Below are 20,424 nucleotides of genomic sequence, written 5' to 3'. Positions count from 1 at the left end.
ACTTGCTTACAGTTCTTTAGGTTTATTTATTATCATCAAGGCAGCGAACATGGTGGCAGGCAGGTCCTGGAGCAGTAACTGAGAGCTATATCCGCATCCATGGACTGTGAAGGAGAGAAACACTTCACTGGCCTGGTGTGGTCTTTTTGAAACCTCAAAGCCCACTTTTAGTGACACACTTCCTCTAGCAAGTCCACACCTCCTAACCCTTCTAATCCTTTCAAACAGTTCCACTTCCTTGTGACTAAGCTTTCAAATATATGAGCCTATAGGGACCATTCTTATTCAGAAACACTACAGTCATCTGCTCAGATTATCTCACTACACTTGCTTACAAGTCCTAATAGTCTGAGCTTTGGACCAAATGATTTCTGGAGGTCCTTTCACATTGAATCTTTTTCTTCTGTTAATCTGAAGACTTCAATCCATATGCTGTTGTTGAAACTAGTTTATATATTAAGATATGGTCTTAGGAATCAAGGTTTTTGTTGTTTATTACAGTCTTGCCTTGTATCCCCAGGGGCCTTTAACTTGAGATGCTCCTGCCTTTGCCTCTTCTGTGACTGGAATGCAGAGTTGGCATTTTGCCCTACAAGAATAAGTTTTGATTGTTTTGTGCACAGGATTTTCTAGGTTTTTACATGATTTACTTTTTCACCAGTAGTATCCAAGTTGTGCATTTCAAAATGGAGGACTTATTTTCTTTTCATTTGTATATTTGTCTGTGTGTCTGTGAATATATTTGCCTTTGAGGCCAGAAGAGGGCATGAGATTCCCTGGAGCTGGAGTCACAGTTACAAGCTGCCTGGCCTGGGGTGGGGGTGGGGGTGGGGGTGGGGGTGGGGATTGAACTCTCATTCTCTGCAAGAGCAGCGAACATTCTTAGTTCTCTCCAGCACCTGAAGCCTCCTCTTTACATTTATTTATTTTAGCGTGTTTGCATGTGTGTGTCTTGTGGCGTCATGTTTGTACTGTGATGCCTATGTAGAAATCAGAGGACAATATTTGGGAGGTTTTTCTCTCTTTTTATCTTGTGGGTCTTAAGGATGGAACTTAGCATCAGTGCCTTTACCTGCTGGGACGTCTTGCCACCCCCAAGGTCCATATTTCTATATCCCTTACCTTAATTTTGAACAGCATCTCTTACTGTTTTGGAGAAATTATAACATAGCCAGCTCAGTCATAATTTGCTCACGTGTAGTTCCTCTGTATCTCACCGGCATATAGAAATATCATCTGAACAAACACAACTTCTCTTTATTCTGAGTTCTCAGTCTCAGTGAAGAGCATGGCTGTTTTCTGTGGTCCTGACTTCTTGGAGTCTCCGGATCAGTTTTGCTTCAGCTCAGTTCTACACATTAGGCAGTGAATTAAGTATCTAATTCTTTCTCTTTGAGATGTGTATTCTTTTATCTTTTTGTTTTATGATAAGGAGCCTAGAGAAGGGCTTAAGGATTAAACCACATGAATATTTCTGTAAAGTTGTCAGCTGCCCATTGTTTTGCCTTTCTTTCAGGTGGCATCCTTTGTCCTTTGGATTAAAGTCAGTGCGTAATCCATATGTTTCTATGCTTGCTGCTTCCTGTGTCTCTATAGTTGTACACATATTTTGAAGTCAGGAGATTATACTGACAGTGCAAACAAAACAAAACAACTACAAAAACTTGTCTGTGGATTAAATGAAAGTCAAGGCTCCAAACAGTTTTCCTAAGGATTAGATCATACTGCAGGTTATTCAGAGATGTGTTTATTGGAAAAGTCACTCTGAAGAATGCCCTTTGCTGTGTTTTAGGAAGCTTTATGTATAAAAAACAAGCCAGAGGCCAGCGGTGAACCATGGAGTTATGTACTCTAGGTGGAATGCATGAGTCCTGAAGAAAGCAACCAAGTTGTATATTTTAAAGTATCTCAAAATGAAAGTCCTAAATTCAAAAGATTTGAGTGACTTAAGTTTAAGAACTTAAATTATTTCTGAATTTTCAACTTTGGTCTTCTTTGTTACTATGGTCCCTGAAGGAGTTGAAAACTGCTTTTGTTGAAGTAAGGAATAAACAATGTTAGTAGATCACAGTCTTTCTTCTAACAGCCACAGAATTTTGGCATCTACTTCTGGATATTTATCAGTTTACCTGAGAGGTCAGTGACCTATCCCACATGAGTGCTGAGGTGGGTCTTAACTGAAATTCTACTGTTTTACTAAGTTATATGCATTTTCTTTCTCCTCTTCTCACTCACCCCTACTTGCCCTGTTCTCCCAGGTCTTCCTCTGTCTTCTTTCCTTCCTCTGTCCTTCTGTGCCTTGTGTTCCTTTTCCAGAAAATTCTGCCCATCTGTCCTATGTTGGACTTATTGTATGAATGTGTTTCTGTAGAAAATTTGTCTTTTAGGATGACAAACAGTCATTGATAGAGTGATGCAATGGATTTTTTATTAAATGCCATGACCAATAAGAGTGGAGAAGACTTACATTCATAAATACAATTTCTGCCCTCCCTTGGCATAGTCTGTTACTTAGTATAAAGTTGTATTAAGTTTCTTTTCATTTTTAAAAATCCCTAAATGAAACTCTACTATCTAAAGTAGTAATTTTAATCAGAACATCTGTATATATGTGTTGTTGTTGTGTACATGTATACATTTGGCTACATGTGTACAAATGTGTGGATGTATGTGAAAGCCAGGGGTCCACACTGAAGTCTTCCTCAGACACTTTCACCTTGTTTTTGAGACAAGGCCTCTCACACTCTCCACCTTATTGTTTAAGACAGGGTCTTTCATTGAACTTGTAACTCATCAATTCAGCTATGCTGGCTCCCCATGAGCTTGTGACTCAACACTGGTTTTACAGATGCTTGTGGATGTCCCCCCCCTTTGCTCCGTGGGCACTGGGGACCCAAATGTGGGCTCTCGTGTCTGCCTGGCAGGTACTTTAGCAACTGAGCTATCTCCTAAGATCCTATTTAAAATGTTGTTTTGAAGTTATGCATTTTGGAGGTCTGCTTAGCTAGACTCGGATAACTTTTAGGTGATCCTTCAGAGATTATTTTGGTGTTAGAATGCAGTGAAAATAAAGGAAGTTGGCACATTCAGTGTGTTCTCCTTCCCGAGGAAATTGACAGGGCAGCATGATGATACTTTTTTTTTTTTCCTACAGAGGAAAGAATTTAAATTACAGGAGAAGAATACCTAGAGATCAGAGATAAACACCTTTACTATTCTGATTTAGAGTAGTAAGCACTAAGACTGTCTTAGTTGTGGTTTATTTTAATTAATTAAGATTATTTAATTCTTTAAGTAATTAATTAATTAGTGAATTACAATTTGAGGCAGGGTCTTACTGTATAGCCTTGACCCACCTGGAGCTTGCTGTGCCAAGCCATGCTGGCCTCAAACTCACAGAGATCCACCTGCTTTAGCTCCTGAGTCCAGGGCTTAAAGGTGTGTCCTACATGCCTGAGTTGTAGTTTATTGTTTCTTTAACCTAATTCCACAGACTGAGTAATTTACAATAAAAAGAAGCTCCTTTCTCACAACTTTGGATTTTGGAGGTCAAAACTTAAGGCACCAGTGCGAGGCCAGACCATCTCATGGATCATCTTGTGGTAAAAGCAAGAGCACAAAGTTTGTGCTTATCCTTGTACAGGAGCCCACTCCACTCTTATCAGCTCAGTCTTGTATTCTACATGCAGAGTCCCTGATGCTTTGCACCTTTTAGTACTGTTAGACGACAGTGAAATTTAGATAAAGTCTGGAGAGGACATTCAAGTTACAGCAGCCTTGACAATAGATTTTCTCCGTTGGTCTTCCTGTGGTATGCAGGTGGTGACAGAGAAGTAAATATGCCACTAGGGACATCATGAGCCTGTTCAGAGAACTGAAGGACACACTTGTCTACAGGATGAAACTTGACTGGTGTTTTCCTTGTGTGCTCTTTCCAGAGTTTGTGAGAAGCTTCTATAATGGTCTGTTTGGCCTTCATCAGAGCTGCCCATGAGCACCTCTACCTGGTGAGGAAAGTCAGTCATGTCTGCAGATGTCATCAACATCGGGCTTGGGGCTCAAGGCCAGCTGCATCGCAGTTTGCTGTCCAAGGTGCTCCAGGCCGTGTGCTGGAGCTGCTTGGTAAATCCTACCCTCAAGATGACCACACTAACCTCACCCAGAAAGTCCTTTCCAAGGTGGGCAGGAACCTGCACAACCAGAAGTTCCACCCTCTGTGGCTGACTAAGGAGCGGGTGAAGGAGCACTTCTACCAGCAGTACATGGGGCGATCCAGGACACCTCTGTTCTCCGTCTATGACCAGCTTTCCCCAGTGGTCACCACCTGGCAGAACTTCGATAGCCTGCTAATCCCAGCTGACCACCCCAGCAGGAAGAAGGGGGACAACTATTACTTGAATCGGGGACACATGCTGAGAGCACACACATCAGCACATCAGTGGGACTTGCTGCATGCGGGGCTCAATGCCTTCCTCGTGGTAGGTGATGTGTATCGGCGTGACCAGATTGATTCCCAGCACTACCCAGTTTTCCACCAGCTGGAGGGCGTCCGACTCTTCTCCAAGCATGAGGTGAGTCTTTAGATGAGTCTCATTGATGAAGGGCATTTGTGTTGCTGTAATAAGACTGATTCTGAGCGAAACAAGGAGAGTGACCTTGGTCTTCATTTGCCTTAGTGACTGCTCTGTTTTTCATGTCTATGTGAACCTTGACCTCCCAGGCCACAGTGTATGTGAGGGATTTGTGCAAATGGTGGACTTTAAAACAAGGTTTTCTTTTTTACTTGTCTTTTCTTGTCCCCTTTTCTCTGTACTAACCTGCTTTATACTGGTTTACGTCTCATAGATGGATAGTAGTTCTAATTCAGCCTTAATCCAGGCTGAGCGAAGGCAGTGGTCTGACACCTGCACTCTGGGTATTCTGTTTGTATTAGTGGAACATAGTGCTGGCCGCCCGCAGCTGGAGAGCAGGGCTGAGGGTGACAAGCAGTGCATTGGGTTGGACCATCAGCTGCGTTCTTGTCCTGAGCTCCTCTTGCCTGGCATTGAGGAGGGAGGGGTCTTACTTGTTAGTGTTAATTGGGTTTGGATGCATATTGACCTTTTGGGTGGAAGTTTGATGTTTAGGCCATCCTCAGAAGTTTTCAACTTCATACATCTATGCCATGCTATCCTAGTATACTGGCTAATATTTACTTTTCACTGCAAAGTTTGAAAGCCCCACAAAGCTTGAGTCCACTTACTAAAAAATAATCATAACGAGTATGGCAGCTCCAGCCTGTAACTCATCACTTCCGAGGCAGAGGCAGGAATGAGGCTGCAAGGTCAGCGCTACCCTGGGCTACGTAGTGAGACCCTGTCTTAGAATAAAAAAAAAAAAAAAAAAAAAGAAAAGAATAATTAAAATTGTAGCAATACTTTTCCTTCTTTCTGATATGTTAGAGACTGTTGCATCTTTTCTTGTAAGAAACAAGAATTTTAGTAAGTTCAAGTATCTCGTATGTCTGTAGCGACTCCTTCCAAACATTGTTCAAAGGAAAGGAGAGTTACTATGGTTACAAAACCCCATCTTGCAAACACAGCATAATGGGCTATTAATGTGAAAATAAATGCATAGGTTCCTTAGACTAAGACAAACAGTTTTTGTTCTAGTAAATAAGTTATTTAGCAGGAAACGACTGAAGGGTGCTATCCTCTCCTTTTCTTCCTATCTGCTTCAGAATAATGTTACTCTTTACATCTGCGACATTGTTACATAGGTAAGCCTTTCTCAAAATTGGTTCAGAGCTGCATCTGGGGAGTACGGTTGGCCATTTCTAGTCCTTGGGAAGCTCGTTATGTTCTAAGGTAGACGTGATAACTGTTAGAAAGGATATAGAAGTGGGGAACTATGAGGAACTTAAAGAGACAAGTCAGAGTCTAGAATATGACAAAGTAATAGAACACCACTTCCGGTTCACCTGTGAGAGGAGCAGTGGTAACAGCGATGTTAACAGTGTCTTAAAGCAATGAAGAACATGTTAATATGTGAGACTGCATGTCAATGTCATGGTAGAGAAGAGGCAGCGGTGGCTGAGTAACTCACAGTGACATTTTATTTTATTTTATTTTATTTTATTTTTTTGGAGCTGGGGACTGAATCCAGGGCCTTGCTAGGCAAGCGTTCTATCACTGAACTAAATCCCCAACCCCAACAGTGACATTTTAATGAGAGAAATTGAGGCTACAATAGGAAGTTAGCAATAAAAAGTACACATGGAAGTAATCCTGCCTTGGTGCATATTTGTTGTAATTCACTTCAGCTTTCCAGGCACCATGTGTAGCTCATTGTCTTAGTCAGGGTTTCTGTTCCTGTATAAACATCACAAACAAGAAGCAAGTTGGGGAGGAAAGGGTTTATTCAGCTTACACTTTCCACATTGCCAAAGGAAGTCGGGACTGGAACTTCAGCAGGTCAGGAAGCAGGAGCTGATGCAGAGGTCATGGAGGGATGTTACTTACTGGATTGCTTCCCCTGGCTTGCTCAGCTTGCTTTCTTATAGAACCCAAGACTACCAGCCCAGGGATGGCACCACCCACAATGGGCTTGGGCCCTCCCCCCTTGACCACTAATTGATAAAATGCCTTACAGCTGGATCTCATGGAGGCATTTCCTCAACTGCGGCTCCTTTTCTCTGTGATAACTCTAGCTTGTGTCAAATTGACACACAAAAACAGCCAGTGTACTCACCTAGTCTGATGCTGTGACTGCTTTCAGATTCATTATTTAATAAATTGTGTACCTACAGATATATGAAAGTGTCTTCTTTTCATGTTGCAACGTGCTTCCATTTCAATGCTTCATTTATTCTTCTTAATTCAACCTTATAAGTTAGGTTATCCCACTTCAGCACGGAGACTTTGAGATCTGGAAAGGCCTAGCTACTTGCTCAGGATTGCAGGCCAATCAGTGTAGGACTTAGCTGGAGGACAGGTCTCCTGAGCCCAGTGCTTCACCTACTCTGTTCTGCTGATGTCTGTGCTTGTCAGGTAAATTTGACACAGCAATTGTGAGCACTGCAGAAGGGTCTCTTCTGAAATCCTGTCTACTATTGAGTTTTGATTCTAAATCTTCTCTACTCTTAACCACAAAGAAAGTGTTATTAATTGTTTTAGTTTATTGCTCCACAAATAAGACCTAAAATTTTTCTTTTAGGTATGTGTACATATGGATTTAAAACAATATACTGTTTTATTTTTTGCTATTTAAAAGTCTTTGTATTTATTTTTACATGTTCAAGACCGTTTATTAGAATCATAGAGTAACGGAAACACTGATGCTGAGTCTGATGCATGTTCCGGCAATCCCAGCACTTGGGAGGCTGAGGCACAGGAGTTCAGGTTTGAGGCTAGCCTAGGCTACATAGTGAGGCAGAAAACACACAGAGAGAAATATTGATAATAACAGAAATGAATGAATGATTACATTTTCTTAATTGAACAGTTGTTGAAATAAAGCCCCTTTGTTCTTTGAAAAAGAGTAAATGAAAGTAGCATTGCAACCATTGCAAGGGAGTAATTAGTCGGGAAGTCTACTGATTCAGAGAAAGCAGAAACACTGCGCAGCTCACTCTGTGTCAAAGCATCCTTGGGGATTTAATCTATGCCTTCAGAATGAGGGGACGAAGAAATCAATAATACAGAAAAAGGAGTAATATATAAAAAGATCTAAGTCCAACAGACATCAAAATTAAAAGGAAGAAAGCCCGATTATGCAATTACCATCAGTTGTCACGTATGAACACTCACACACTGGCATTGGCTAAGCACAGGAGGTACAGAAATGCTTGGTCAGTTTGAATATTCAGAGGACCTGAAGCCACAGCATGGCAAAGGGTGGGGCGAAGGACAGGAAGAATTGTTCAGCAAATGCTTCAGAAGGTAGGTGTCAGCTCCATCTATATTAATATTAGAAGCAGAGTTTAAAGAAAAAAAAAGATAAATGTGGATAAAGCCCCAAAGAGATAATCTAAGAAGCCTTGTGAATTATGAACTTTCATCTGCCCACTGTAATAACCTTGATATATAAAGCAACATTGATGACTGAAAGGTCAAGTTTGACAAAGTCATGATCATGGTCAAAGTCGTTAAATGACATGTCCGAGACCTGTGGATTATTTAGACAAAATGAATAAAGGTGTAGAAGTCAAAAAATTAATCAACAAGCTTGATTTATATGTAAGTATTCTCTGTGTTGTTTGTATTTACATGATGTATACAAATTAATGAATTGAGTATTCATTTTAAGATGCTAGAAGTATGCCAAAGTGTTCTAAACAAAATACTGGAAGGCAGATGGATATACAATTCTGGGTATCCCCGGGTCTTTGCAGAAGACCTGAGCCACTGGAACAGCAAAACTACTTCCCTTTTCCCTAGCAGCCTGCTGTAGACAGGAGAGCTGGCCCTGCCCCTCAGCACCTGCAGCATTTAGGAGATCAGCCTAGCACGTTGCCTGGGTAGCACAGTAGTAGGGGCACAGATGAGCTGCGTCTGCTGTGGGGTGGCATGAGTGAGGGAGAGAAGCTCTTCCCCCTTCTCGCTTCACCACCTGCAGCAGGCATGAGGCTGGCCTAGGAGGTCATGAGAGCTGGAGAGCTGGCCTCATCTCTTGCCAGTTCTATTACTCAGTTACAAGTGGGGCCTGCGCCTCATCTGGGCAGCACAGTAGAGCCATCACTGGTGGTGAAGGTGAAGGTGAACTGGCCCCATGGTCATGGGAGTGGGAGAGCTGGCCCCTCCCTTGATGACTGCAGCATTAGGGGAGCTATTCTGGGCACTGTTGGAGAGCTAACCCTGGTGGTGTGTACACAGGAGAGCTGGTAGGCTGACCAATTCAGCCACCACCCAAGCCCAGAACCAGTTCTTTGAGCTGGTCCACCGCAGCATCTATCTCATCTATGAACTGCTGGAGCAGGTGAGAGGGCCGGTCATGTAGATCCAAAGGTGTAGGATCTTAACGACACAGAACCACAACAGGGTTTGTGAGAAGAATCCCTGTGAGGTTCTAGCATTGACAGTGTAGCAGAAGCCAGTGTCCTAGAAACAGAACAATTACTTATTGCAGTGTACATTTACAAATAGAGCTGTGTGGACAAAAGGGCACCCTGTTTGACACACAGTGACAGACTACAGCTTCTTCCACAACACTTTTTTTTCTATCAAATTTTCTTTTGGAGGGAAGGTTGCAAGGGCAGAGGGTGGATATGTTGGAACAAGATGAATGTGATAGGGGTGCATAATGTCAAATTCACAAAGAATCAGTAAAAAGTTAAAAACAAACAAATAAATAAACCCATAAAAGTATAAAACCCAGCCATTACTAGGTGACAGGCTTCTCCTAAGAACTTCCCTCTGTAGGAGCCTACTCCTGACAGCTGAAGTTCAATCTCCGCGACCAGTCACATTAGCTTTCTACTAATGCACTTGAAATCTCAGTGCTGGTGGCCAACAGTTTAGCCTGCCTGGCTTACGTAGTGAGCTCTAGGCCTAGATTGAAATCAGTTCTGCAGACTTCTATGACAAGCACTTCACAGTCTTCGCTACTTCCCAAGCCTCCAGATCCCTCCTTAGGATGGTAATCACTGACACTCAGTCTTAACAGTCTTATTAGTATGCCGTGTCAAATTGGCACTTGCAAATTTGATAATCGAAATTTTGCTCTCTGAGCAGTTCTTTAGGAAGATCTCCTTTTTCAGGCACTACTGTACTCCTCTATAAACTCATTCTCTAGCAGTTCAGGACTTCCAATATTTTGTCAGTGGACTGCTTTGTTTTGGACACAGTGTAGAGGGGTTCACATGCTCTTAAATACTTCCTGTGCCTTCTGTGAATGTGGTTCTATGTGTAGTAGACCCACGGTCCATTTATAATCAATTAGAAATCTAAGGCTATCCCTTTGTTTTTGTTCAGGAAGTACTATTCAATAGAATGAGTTAGTTCAATCAAATTTTGAGAAAAGCAAAATTTTAGGAAATGGAATGAGGACAGAAGTGGTTCATCTGATTCGAATGAACTGATCTTAACAAGAGAAAGCAGTTTTAGGGGAAAAGGAAGACAGTGTTTAAGGGGGTTGGAAATTTGAATACTAATGAAACACTTGAAAATAAGGTGTTTTTTCTTTTATTTTTAAAATGTGATGGGAATATAAACTTTTTTATAAAGTCTTTAGAAATACATATTGAAACACCAGTATGGAGAATACAGGGCTTGGGATTTTGTTCACTGTGGTAGTGGCTTTGGCTTTTTAAGGCCGGTGTAAGAGGTGAGGTTTTGAATTACAGTTGGGTACTGTGCATGCAGAGTCGTCCTTTTTGTGTTTACAGGTTCTTGCGATTCATCTCCTACAAAACTAAAACACAGCCAACATTGAGAGCAGGCAGTGAAGGCCATTGGCTCAGAGTTACTGTAACAGGCGTCTGCTTTCACGGAAGGTAACCACCAATTCTTTTCTAAAGGCAGGACACATTAAAGAGAAGAGCATGAATGGCACACTATGAAAGACATCAGATCTGGAATTGATAGCTTCTCCATGGGATTTGACACATAAGTTCATACCTAACTGTAAAAGACTTAATGTAGTTTGTTTCATAAAACAGAAAACTTGGCATTCATTGGACTTCTTTTATGAGGTTATACTTGTTAATATATTCATGTTAAATGAAAAGGAAACTTTCGAAATTCCACCTTCTTGGGTATAAGTCCTTCTGTTTTAATGAACAGGCAAATATTTATTAAATGAAATATTTACAAATTTAATCAAATATTGTATCCTATTCCATTATTGTTTGACGATATTGTGTTCTGTCATATTAACTCATAAAAAGAGAACAAAGCATGTGACTACCTCAAAGATGTAGAAAATAATTTGACATTTAATTATCTGATAGCATTAAAAATACATTTAATGACATTAATGACACATGGTAAAAAGTTTAGCAAACTAAGAATAGAAAGGAACTTCCTGAACTTCGCAAATGATATCTGTCAGGCACTTGCAGCATCCATCATGACTAATGATGAATCATTATCCATGATTCTATCAAAATCATCCACCATTCCGAGTCACCTGCTTCCCTGATTCTGCTCATTAGTGAAGTAGAAAATTTCCCTTTTTCTACTAAAACGGAGGACTCAAGGCCTGGCTCAGTCCTCAGTACCACCAAGAACAGAGAGAAGGAGAGGCTGACGCCTGGAGAGGTGCTCAGTGGTGAAGAGTGGGTACTGTTCTTGCAGAGGATCTGTGTTGAGTTCCTATGGTCCATGTCAGGCTGCTTACAACCCCCTATAACTAAGTCTAGCTCCAGGGAGATCCGATGCTTCTCGCTTCCTCTGGCATTTGTACTTGCATGCACACACCCATACACAGATCCATCCAAACATATAATAAAAGAAAATAAAAAAAAGAAATCTTAGAGAAAAGAAGATAGAAACACTGGAAAACAGAAACTAAAGCTATTATCTTCGCATATGATCAAATTATAAACATCAAAAAATTAATAGCCTATCCAGACTTATTTGGAATTTGAGTTTATGGAAAATGCAGAAGCATTACATTTCTTCTCATATGCAGTAACCAAATGGCAAAGGTAACCCCATAAAGATTGCATGCACAGGACCAGTTAGAACAGTGCAGTCCTATATATAAATTCTGCATAAGTTACCTAAGATACTTATGGATAAGGTGATTAGAGTTCATTATGGATATGATAAAAGGAGGAAAGATGGATTTACCACATGACTGTATTTTACAAGTAAGCAAACAGTGTCATCACAACGGTGATTTCAATCTGACAGTTGTCTCCTGGTATTGGCAAACTTGAATGATTGGTCATAAAACTCAACTTTCAGTGTTAAGTATAAAGGGCTTGCCTCACTAGATGCTAAGATATACAGTTTATGGTTATAAAGATGATTTCACACTGGCAGAAAGTTAGTGAAATACAGAATTTTGAAATAATTGCACTTGCATTTATAAACCTACCAAATAGGAATGGAGTTACAAAAGCGGGAAGATAATAATTCTCTCTTAATTGTTCTGAGACAGTTATCTATCCATGGGAAAATTCCTCAGTTTCTCAGTGGATGCGTAATTCATTCCTGGATGACTTTAATCCTCTGTGAGATGAAAGTCTTTAATAACTGTGGAAGAAAGTTAGGCAGTCATTCCTCCCTGGGTAGAGTGTAATAGCTGAACTGTGAGATTCTTTCAGGAAAAAAGTGTTAAAGTTGATTACAACTTGTGACAAAAAGTTGTGTGTGATTGAAACTTGTGACAAAGCCTCCTATGTTGCCATTTAAGGACACACTTGATTAAAGAGAGACAGAGAGAAGGCTTGTTTGGGTGAGGTTCTTGTATTTATTAAAACAACATTGGTGTTGACCATATTAAAACATTTCAGTAATGGGAAATGTTTCCTTTATGGAAATGTGCACACACACAGTGTACGTGACTGTGGGCCATGGATCTGTAAGTCTGGAAGTGTAAAATCCTGCCCTGAGCTCCTACTTTCATGGTCATGTTCTTGAGAGAGTCTCATCCACCAGGAAGTAGATACTAAATTTTTTAAGTAAAAGTATTAGAATTAGTTGAAAACTAGAAGAGTCCCAGGTTCTACCAAGAATCATAACAGTGAATTAAATTGGTTGTGTGCGGGACCCTAGACCTGTAGAAATGAACACAACTCTATAAGCATAACGAACAGGAGAAGCTGCACATAAAAGAAAGCTACAGAGGGTCAGTAGTACAGCTCCATGTGTGTAAAGTTGAAGACGTGAGCATACGTATCCAGTAGACTCTGTAAGGAGTCAGGTGTATGTTGAGAAGTTGCAAAGCAAAATGAGAGAATACTAAACAAAAAACTTGTTTTCCATCTGAAGAATGAACCAGTGTTATCAGACTTTGTGTGAGGGCTTCCCAAAGTTTCTAGGATTAGTGTCCTTTCATAAAGTGAGTGTGCATGGTAAGCACACGCACAGGGGCTTTCCTTCTTTAAACATGATACATTTTACTTTCAAGTTTACTATGCTTCAAAAAACAAAGGTTAGCATCATCAAGAACTCTTAATAGAAGAATATCATATGTGATTGACCAATGAGCAAAGATCAGCTTGATTAGGAAATGTGTAAATAGAAAAGCAGAACAGTACAGTTAATCTTGGTGATTACCAATGCTGAGTGAAATCAGAAGACCTTTAGCCTTTTGGAAGCTAGTACAGTTCCCACCACTCCATGGAGCAGTTTGGTTATTTTCTTTGAAAATAACAATTTTATGTTTTGTTTGACCTTTTTTCATTAATATTTAAAAACTCAAATTTCCAACAAGAGGGAAATCATAAAGAAAACGGGCCACCTTTTTAAAATAAACTGGGCTCATGCTTCCACAGCGCTGGGGCTTTGATACTGATGCTGTCTTGAAGGGTTCCAACAGTTGGGGCCTTACTAAACTGATATTTGTTTTATAGCTGTTCATCATATGCCCAGTAGTTGATGCTGTTACAAACTTTTATATTCTTTGCCTTATTGTATACAGATACAAATTTCAAATTAAATAACTATGTGATGAAAGTGTGAAAAAAGCTCATGGACACTAAGCACAAAGCAAGAATCAGGGCAGTGACAACCAATTAGGAGGAGGGGTGAATGGAATAGGTAGGTGTTATAGTCTTTACACATTGGGCAGAATAGTATGATTCCTAGGATATTAGGAGGATTTAGAGATTAAAAAACCCAATCAACAACAGCAACTAACGTGGGAACCACTATTTTGTAGATTTAAAACTCTTTTTTAGAGAATGGCACATTTCGTATACTAGACAGACCCACTGGAGAATCTGTCATATAAATCCCATGTCGATGTAGTTGGGTTAAAATTACTAATTAAAAATGCATACATTGAGCAGTGCTCAAACCTGTCCTGTTTCCGGGTGTGCTTGAAGGGGCTCTGTCTAGCCAGGGTTATCGGTGGCCTGCACTGATGGTCTGTGGTGACCAGCTGTGGAGCTGAGGAGGAGACTGACATCCTACAGTCTGTGTGTCACCTCAGGCTGCCCAGTCTGCATCTCCTGTTTGTCTGCATCTCCTGTTTGTCTGCATCCCCTGCGTCCTCAGAGGCATACCTGTGTCCATGCATGCACACATGCAGTCGTCACTTCCAAGTGTTATCCCTTTTGATGAGACTAAAGTAGTTTAAAAAACTAATGTGCACAATTTAAAATTACTGTATCCAATAATGTGTGCATGTGTTTTATTTCTCATCTTTCTGGTTAGTGCAAGGTATTATTGATCTTACAGGATACTGAAACCAGAATAACAGTGTAGCAAGTTTTATAAAATTAATTGTCTTTGATACTGGCTCGGTGGTTGGGTTACTTTCTTTTATGAAGTGTTAGAAATAGTATTTTAAATCCATACCTGTACCTAACAAATAAAGTGTTGCTTATTTATTCATAAAGATTTGTTTATCATGGTCCTTAGAATGTGTTTGAAATTTTTCTTCTTTTGTAAAGTATAAAAATTTAGGTCTTAATAGATGCAGATACAATTTATGAGCAAGCAATAAATATTTTAACCTAATTGTATAACTCATGAATCTTGATGTAAAAACAAAGCAGTTCTTGCATAGAAGAGATATGTGAGAAAGCCTTGATGTAAATTTTAACCAGAACACATTTATAAAGTGACAATTCACCAATATGTCCGTGTTGAGTTCATGTACCACTCACCACCTTTTAAAAGGTGATCATGGTCATCAACCATTTCTATAGGTCGGGGTAGAGGGTCTTCTTTCTTTGGCTGTACCCCCCTTGGCTGTCCTGCTTTCATGTGGAGTGAGTACCATTCATTGAAGCCTACTGGAGTGCATATCCTTTATACAAACAGCGCTCTGGCTCCTGTAGGAAGTCGCTGCCAATCATTATTGGACAGTTTCCTTTTCCTGCTTTGGTAACTGTTGCTTCATTCCAGATGGCTCCTTAGAACCCTCCCTCCTACTGGGCTTCTCTGTCTGAGCTTCCCCACTGCAGGACTTGCTGTGAGACAAAGGTACACTCTTTATTTCTGATTTCAGCCCCAAATCACTTTTCTGTCTTTCAGTGAATAATGGTTATTTATTCTCTACTGTGTGGTTATTGGGTTTCCTTAATAGCCTCATGTGGAGGAGTTTTATTGAGGGCATTTTAATTTCGCCTTGATAGATCACAGTGACCACATTTCTCTAATCTCTTCTTTAAAAATCTTTTAGACAGGCTTCTTGTCAAAGGCACACTTACTAGAACCAGCTTGCCTTTAATTTTTCATCTGTTTACCCAGATGTATACTTAAGAGTTTTCTCTGAAAGTGAAATTGCTGGTCGCAGGAAGCCAGAGCTCACGAGATTTGGGTAGTGCCCCTTTATTGGAAGAGACAGCGGGATTTAGAGCCATATTTGATTTGACCAGTTTTTTCTTTTCTTAGGGCTTTTTCAGATAATGCACTTTTGATTGCAGCAAGATAGACTTTGTAGCCCCTCAGTCTGTGACTCATGCAGCCTTTTTTATACGGTGCTCCCTGTTGCACTGTGCAACCTACTGTCGGGAAAAATCGCTGTTCATCCCTGGTGTCCATCCAGATTACTAGGTTTCTTGAGTGTGTCAGGCTGTCTTCTTTGTGACCCTTCTGCTGACTAGAATCCTGAACAGAGAGGCTGTTAGTACCTGCAGCTTCTGGGTGTCTCTTTCACTCCACACTGCTTAATTGAACTGTAAAAATAGCCACCACATTTAGATACACGGTGGCTCCTGTGTCTGCTTTTCTAGCCAGACATTCTGAGAGCTATTTCTCTCCTTCCAGAGGAGCAAGGGTAGAAGAGCCCAACCATGAGGAAGAAATCACCACAAATCATGTAACAGATTCATCAGGGAAGGGATACAATTAAGGATTTCATGAAAATATCCCTTTTAGCAATGGCTGTCTTGGGAGCTTTGCCTGCAAAAAGAACTGTTATGCAAACGAAGAGAGTGACTGGAGGAAGGTGCCAGGAGACTTCCACAAGAAACCTGCAGAATCAGCTAAGCTGGCCTCATAGCGGCCCAGGGAGACTGAACTGACAACCAGGGAGCTGCTGTCTACACAAGTGTTAGAGTTGTGTAGCTTGGTCTTCCTCTGAGACTACTAGCAGTGGGAAAAGACCAGTCTCTAACTCTTTTGCCTACTTTTGGGGCTCTTTTCCTCATAGTGGGTTGCCTCATAGAAAGATATACTGAAACTTGATATGCCATGTTTAGTTGGTATTCATGGGAGGCCTGCCCTTTTCTGAAGAGAAATAGAGGAGGAGTGGATGTAGGACTGGCAGAGGGGAGGTAGAGGCAGGAACTAGAAGGAGAGGAGGAAGGAGAAACTGTGGTCGGGATATAAGGAATAGTAATTTTAGAAAAAGATCTGTTCTTTGTGAAGACTCTCTAGCAGTTTCTACTGACCACTTCACTCTGTGTCAACTGGCAGAAAGAAAATGTTTCAAGGGCCCACCAGGCTCTCACAGAGCAGATAAAGAAGGATTACTGATGACGGAGGAACAGTAAAGCAGTAACTAGCGAAGTGGGTGTGCTCCCTTTCCATAACATTTAGACACATGTTGGGAAACAGGCTGTTATTCATCCGATAAATGGGTTGATATGGGAAAGTCACACCTAGAGAAACAAAACAAATTTGTTGTGAACATTAATTTAAAGTTTCTGGGTGGAATTAGTGTGTAGGCTTCCTCAATACCACTTCTTAGTAAGTAGAATGGCAGCAAGCCAGAAGACGTACTGAATGGTGAGCATCTGTGTTCTTGGGCATCAAAAGAAACAGTTGAGTGTCCTTTAATCTTAGTCCTCCTAGTTCTTGAGGAAATGGCTGTTGTTTACATTGTGCTGCTGTAGAAGGCCAGGAGGTCTCCTTAGGTTTTATTGAAACCACGTAAGTACAAGTCTTTTCTACTAGCTCAAAGGATAGATGAACGTTGCAGAAGTCCGTCCACAATGTTCTTTCTCTCTTGCACAGTAGACTTCACCCTCTGCTGGAGACCTCATCCCTCTGTGTGGTGCTTGTACCTGGATGCTGTTTGCAGGGGCAGACTGGCATCATTTCACATACTTAGCTTGAGAGGTTGGTAGGTAGAAGGTGAGAGGCTTTCCCTGTCAGACTGGCTACAGTGGTGTCACTTACGCCACTGCATGGAGAGTTAAGCAGGACCAGTACACATTGATCCTTGGAGCCCTGTTAAGTGTTCGGATTTAAATAATCTGCTGTTTGTGTTGTTTAGGATTTGTGAGCCAAGCTTAAATATAAAGTATAACATTCTTACTGTACGGATTCCCAGGGAGAAGGTGGATTTTAGTCTAAAATGGGTTTATATTCTCCTGGCTGATGGTTCTAAATTTTCAATTTTTTAAGGTCATTGACTCTAGATAAGGTCAAAGCCCACTGAGTCAGTTGCCTTGACTCTTCCCCTTTCGGGATGTATTGTTTCACATCATTGGGTTTTTTCTGTGTGGAATATACATCTGTCTGCTTTGGCAGCAGTGCTACAAGTGATTATTTAAACTCTGGTGTCCAAAATATCATTTTAAAATCAGATAGATGTTGATATTGTCATATGTTCATATACACTACAGGATTATCAAGCAGTCTCCCCCAAATTCATCCACAATGTATCATCTGTACTGATGCTGACTTATTATTGAACGGCTCCATCGGTATTTGGAACTTGGAGCCAACACAGGTCATCATCAATGATCTGCTGCTAGTTCTCTCAGAAGAACTGCCGGGATTCCAGCTTTCCAAATGTATCCCAAAGTCCAGGGATTGGTCTGTGTTAGTAATGGTTAGTACTGGTGTTCTCTAGAGCAACAGAACCCATAGGAGCTCTGCTGTCATTCTTCAGGATCCCTTCACCTAGTCCTTTTCTGTTTTGTTTTATTTGTATACTTTTTGTTTTATTGAAAATAGTTTTTTTCACATAATCTGGTCTGACTATATTTCCCCCCTCCCAACTTCTCTCAGGTCTTTGCCACTTCCCCACCCACCCAAATCCACCCAAATATGGATCAAAAAATATAAATAAGATAAAATAAAAACAGACCAGATTGAGGAAAAGCAAACAGAAGTAAAAGAGCCAAAGAAAAAGCACAAGAATCTCCAGAGACACACATATTCATTCACAGAAATATCCCATAAAAGCACAAAACCAGAAACTACCACCAGTGTGAAACGACCCATACGATTTAAAATGAAACAAAACAAACAAAACACCATGACAAAGCGTTTGAGACAAAGAACCTCCCAAAATGCCATTGAGTTACTTCTGTGGTGGCTGCACACTGCTGTGCACAGGACCTTCCCTTACGGGTAGCTTGTATACCCAGTGACAGTGTTGTAGAAAACCAAGTTTTCCCTTGCAAGTAGTTATCAAAAATAACTTCTGGCTTAAGAATGGGGCCAGGGGAGGCTGGGGATTTAGCTCAGTGGTAGAGCGCTTACCTAGGAAGCGCAAGGCCCTGGGTTCGGTCCCCAGCTCCGAAAAAATGAACCAAAAAAAAAAAAAAAAGAATGGGGCCAGGGATCCACTTCCTCTTTCAGTGCCAGGACCCTGTCTGACCCAGACCTGTGCAGGCCCTGTGCAAGCTGCCACAGTCTCTGTGATTTCATATATGTGTCAGTCTTCCTGTGCTTAGATTGACTTCTTTCCTTGCTGTCTTCCATCCCTCTGGCTTTTACAGTCTTTCCACGACTTCTTCTGTATATGTCCCTGAGCCCTGAGGAGAGAGATTTCCTGGAGACATCCTATTTAGGACTGAGTGTTCCAAGGGTTTTCTTCACCTTGCTCAGTGTGGATCTCTCTATTATTCTCATCTATTATAGAAGGAGGTTTCTCTGAGGATGGCTGAGCAAGACACTGACCTATGTTTATAGAATAATGTTGTTAGGAGTCATCTTCTTGCTACATTCCCTTAGCAGTACATTTTGTTTTCCTCTGAATCTCTGGCCTATCAAGTCTCATGCTCTTGGCCACTGGAGCTCAATAACAGATAGGTACTATTGCATTCAGTGGGCCTTAATTCGTATCAGATACTGGTGGTTTACTCTCACAAACTTTGTGCCAGTATTGCACTAGTGCGTCTTATAGTCCTGTCTTCATTGTAGAACTAAGGATCCACATCATTCAGGATCCACGTTCCCACCCAGAGCAGCATGGTAGGCCAGTGATTACAGCTGATGGATCCTGAACAGGGGAGCAGGGCAGGAATGGCTGTGGGTTTGAGTGATCTCAGGTAGTGAGCGAGTGTGACAAGAACACTCTTGGGAGACAGGCTTCCTTCAATGTGGGAGACAAAGGCTATTTAACCCTTGGAGGTGAGTAGGGATCTTTGGGGGACAGTGTACATCCTTGGCTGGGGCCAGGGTTGTAGGGATAACTCCTGTGCATGAGGAGGTATTCCAGAAATTGCAGGACATGACCTTATAAGGGGAGAGGAAGGTCAGCCTAGCTACTAGGCTATGCGATTCCCCTCAGGTTGGCAAATGTAGGGGAACAGTCCTGCCTGGTGGGGGCAGGAGGTGTGGTCCTACTTCTGCCCATCTCTGGATTAGCTTTCCAGGGTTTGAACATGCCTAGACTCCACTCTTGCTCTAAGCCTGCTCTGCATGGCTCCAGGGCCCCACAGCTTCATGGTCTCCACAGGTCTGAGCCTGGGTTATTTGATCTTCTTTGGTAACATGCAGAATACCTTCTCGTACCATGGATGCTATTCAGTAGGGGTAAGTGCTCTAGTTAAACACTATATCAAATTTTCCAACGTTAGTGAGCTGTGTACGTGTTGTCTGTAGCAATAGAGTCTGACCATCGGTTTGCTTCACCTTGTTTTTTGAGACAGGATCACTGTTTGGCTAGACTCACCAGCCAGCAAGTCCTTTCTCCATACCTCCCATATTGGGATTACAAGCTTATGTCATCACACCTGACATTTTCCTTGGGTTCTGGGAGCAGACCTCTTGGTCTCATGCTTGCAAGGCAAACACTTTGTCCTCAGCCCCGTTGGTGATTTTATTTTAGAAAAAGTACCAGCTTTTGAGCTGATCCCAATGATGTCAGATCCCAGCTCTTCAGCTCACGGATGAGCTTTGCTCATTTGATTAACTACTCGAAACTTCAGTTTCCTTCAGATGAGGATATATCCAGAGGAGGAGACAGTGTCTGGAAGGCTAGCTGATGATGGTTGGAAGGCACTTAACACATGGTCGCTACCCTTATCCTTGCCCTCACCTTAAAAATAATCGTTTGCTTTTTCTGTGCTGAGCACACACAGAGATGCCTGGATATTGTCAATATTTCTTAGGTATCTGGTTCTTCTTATTTCTGATGCTTTTG

General features: G+C 41.3%; 1 protein-coding gene across 49 annotated transcripts in view; it reads left to right on the top strand.

Moving 5' to 3' along the window:
• Fars2 (phenylalanyl-tRNA synthetase 2, mitochondrial) overlaps positions 1–20,424 on the top strand; it is a 434,171-nt gene that overhangs the window by 80,781 nt on the left and 332,966 nt on the right. For 44 of the 49 annotated variants that reach the window (XM_087590573.1, XM_087590567.1, XM_087590559.1 and 41 more), the window contains 1 exon segment: positions 3,939–4,571. The exons of the other annotated variants lie outside the window; for them this stretch is intronic. In XM_087590573.1, the coding sequence (XP_087446699.1) occupies positions 3,960–4,571 (612 nt within the window). In that variant the 5' untranslated portion in view covers positions 3,939–3,959. 49 annotated transcript variants of the gene reach the window in all.

Source organism: Rattus norvegicus, chromosome 17, assembly GCF_021556685.1.
Source record: "Rattus norvegicus strain SHRSP/BbbUtx chromosome 17, alternate assembly SHRSP_T2T, whole genome shotgun sequence".
Taxonomy (NCBI): domain Eukaryota; kingdom Metazoa; phylum Chordata; class Mammalia; order Rodentia; family Muridae; genus Rattus; species Rattus norvegicus.
Note: the sequence above shows the minus strand (reverse complement) of the source record. Positions and strands in the feature narration are given on the sequence as shown.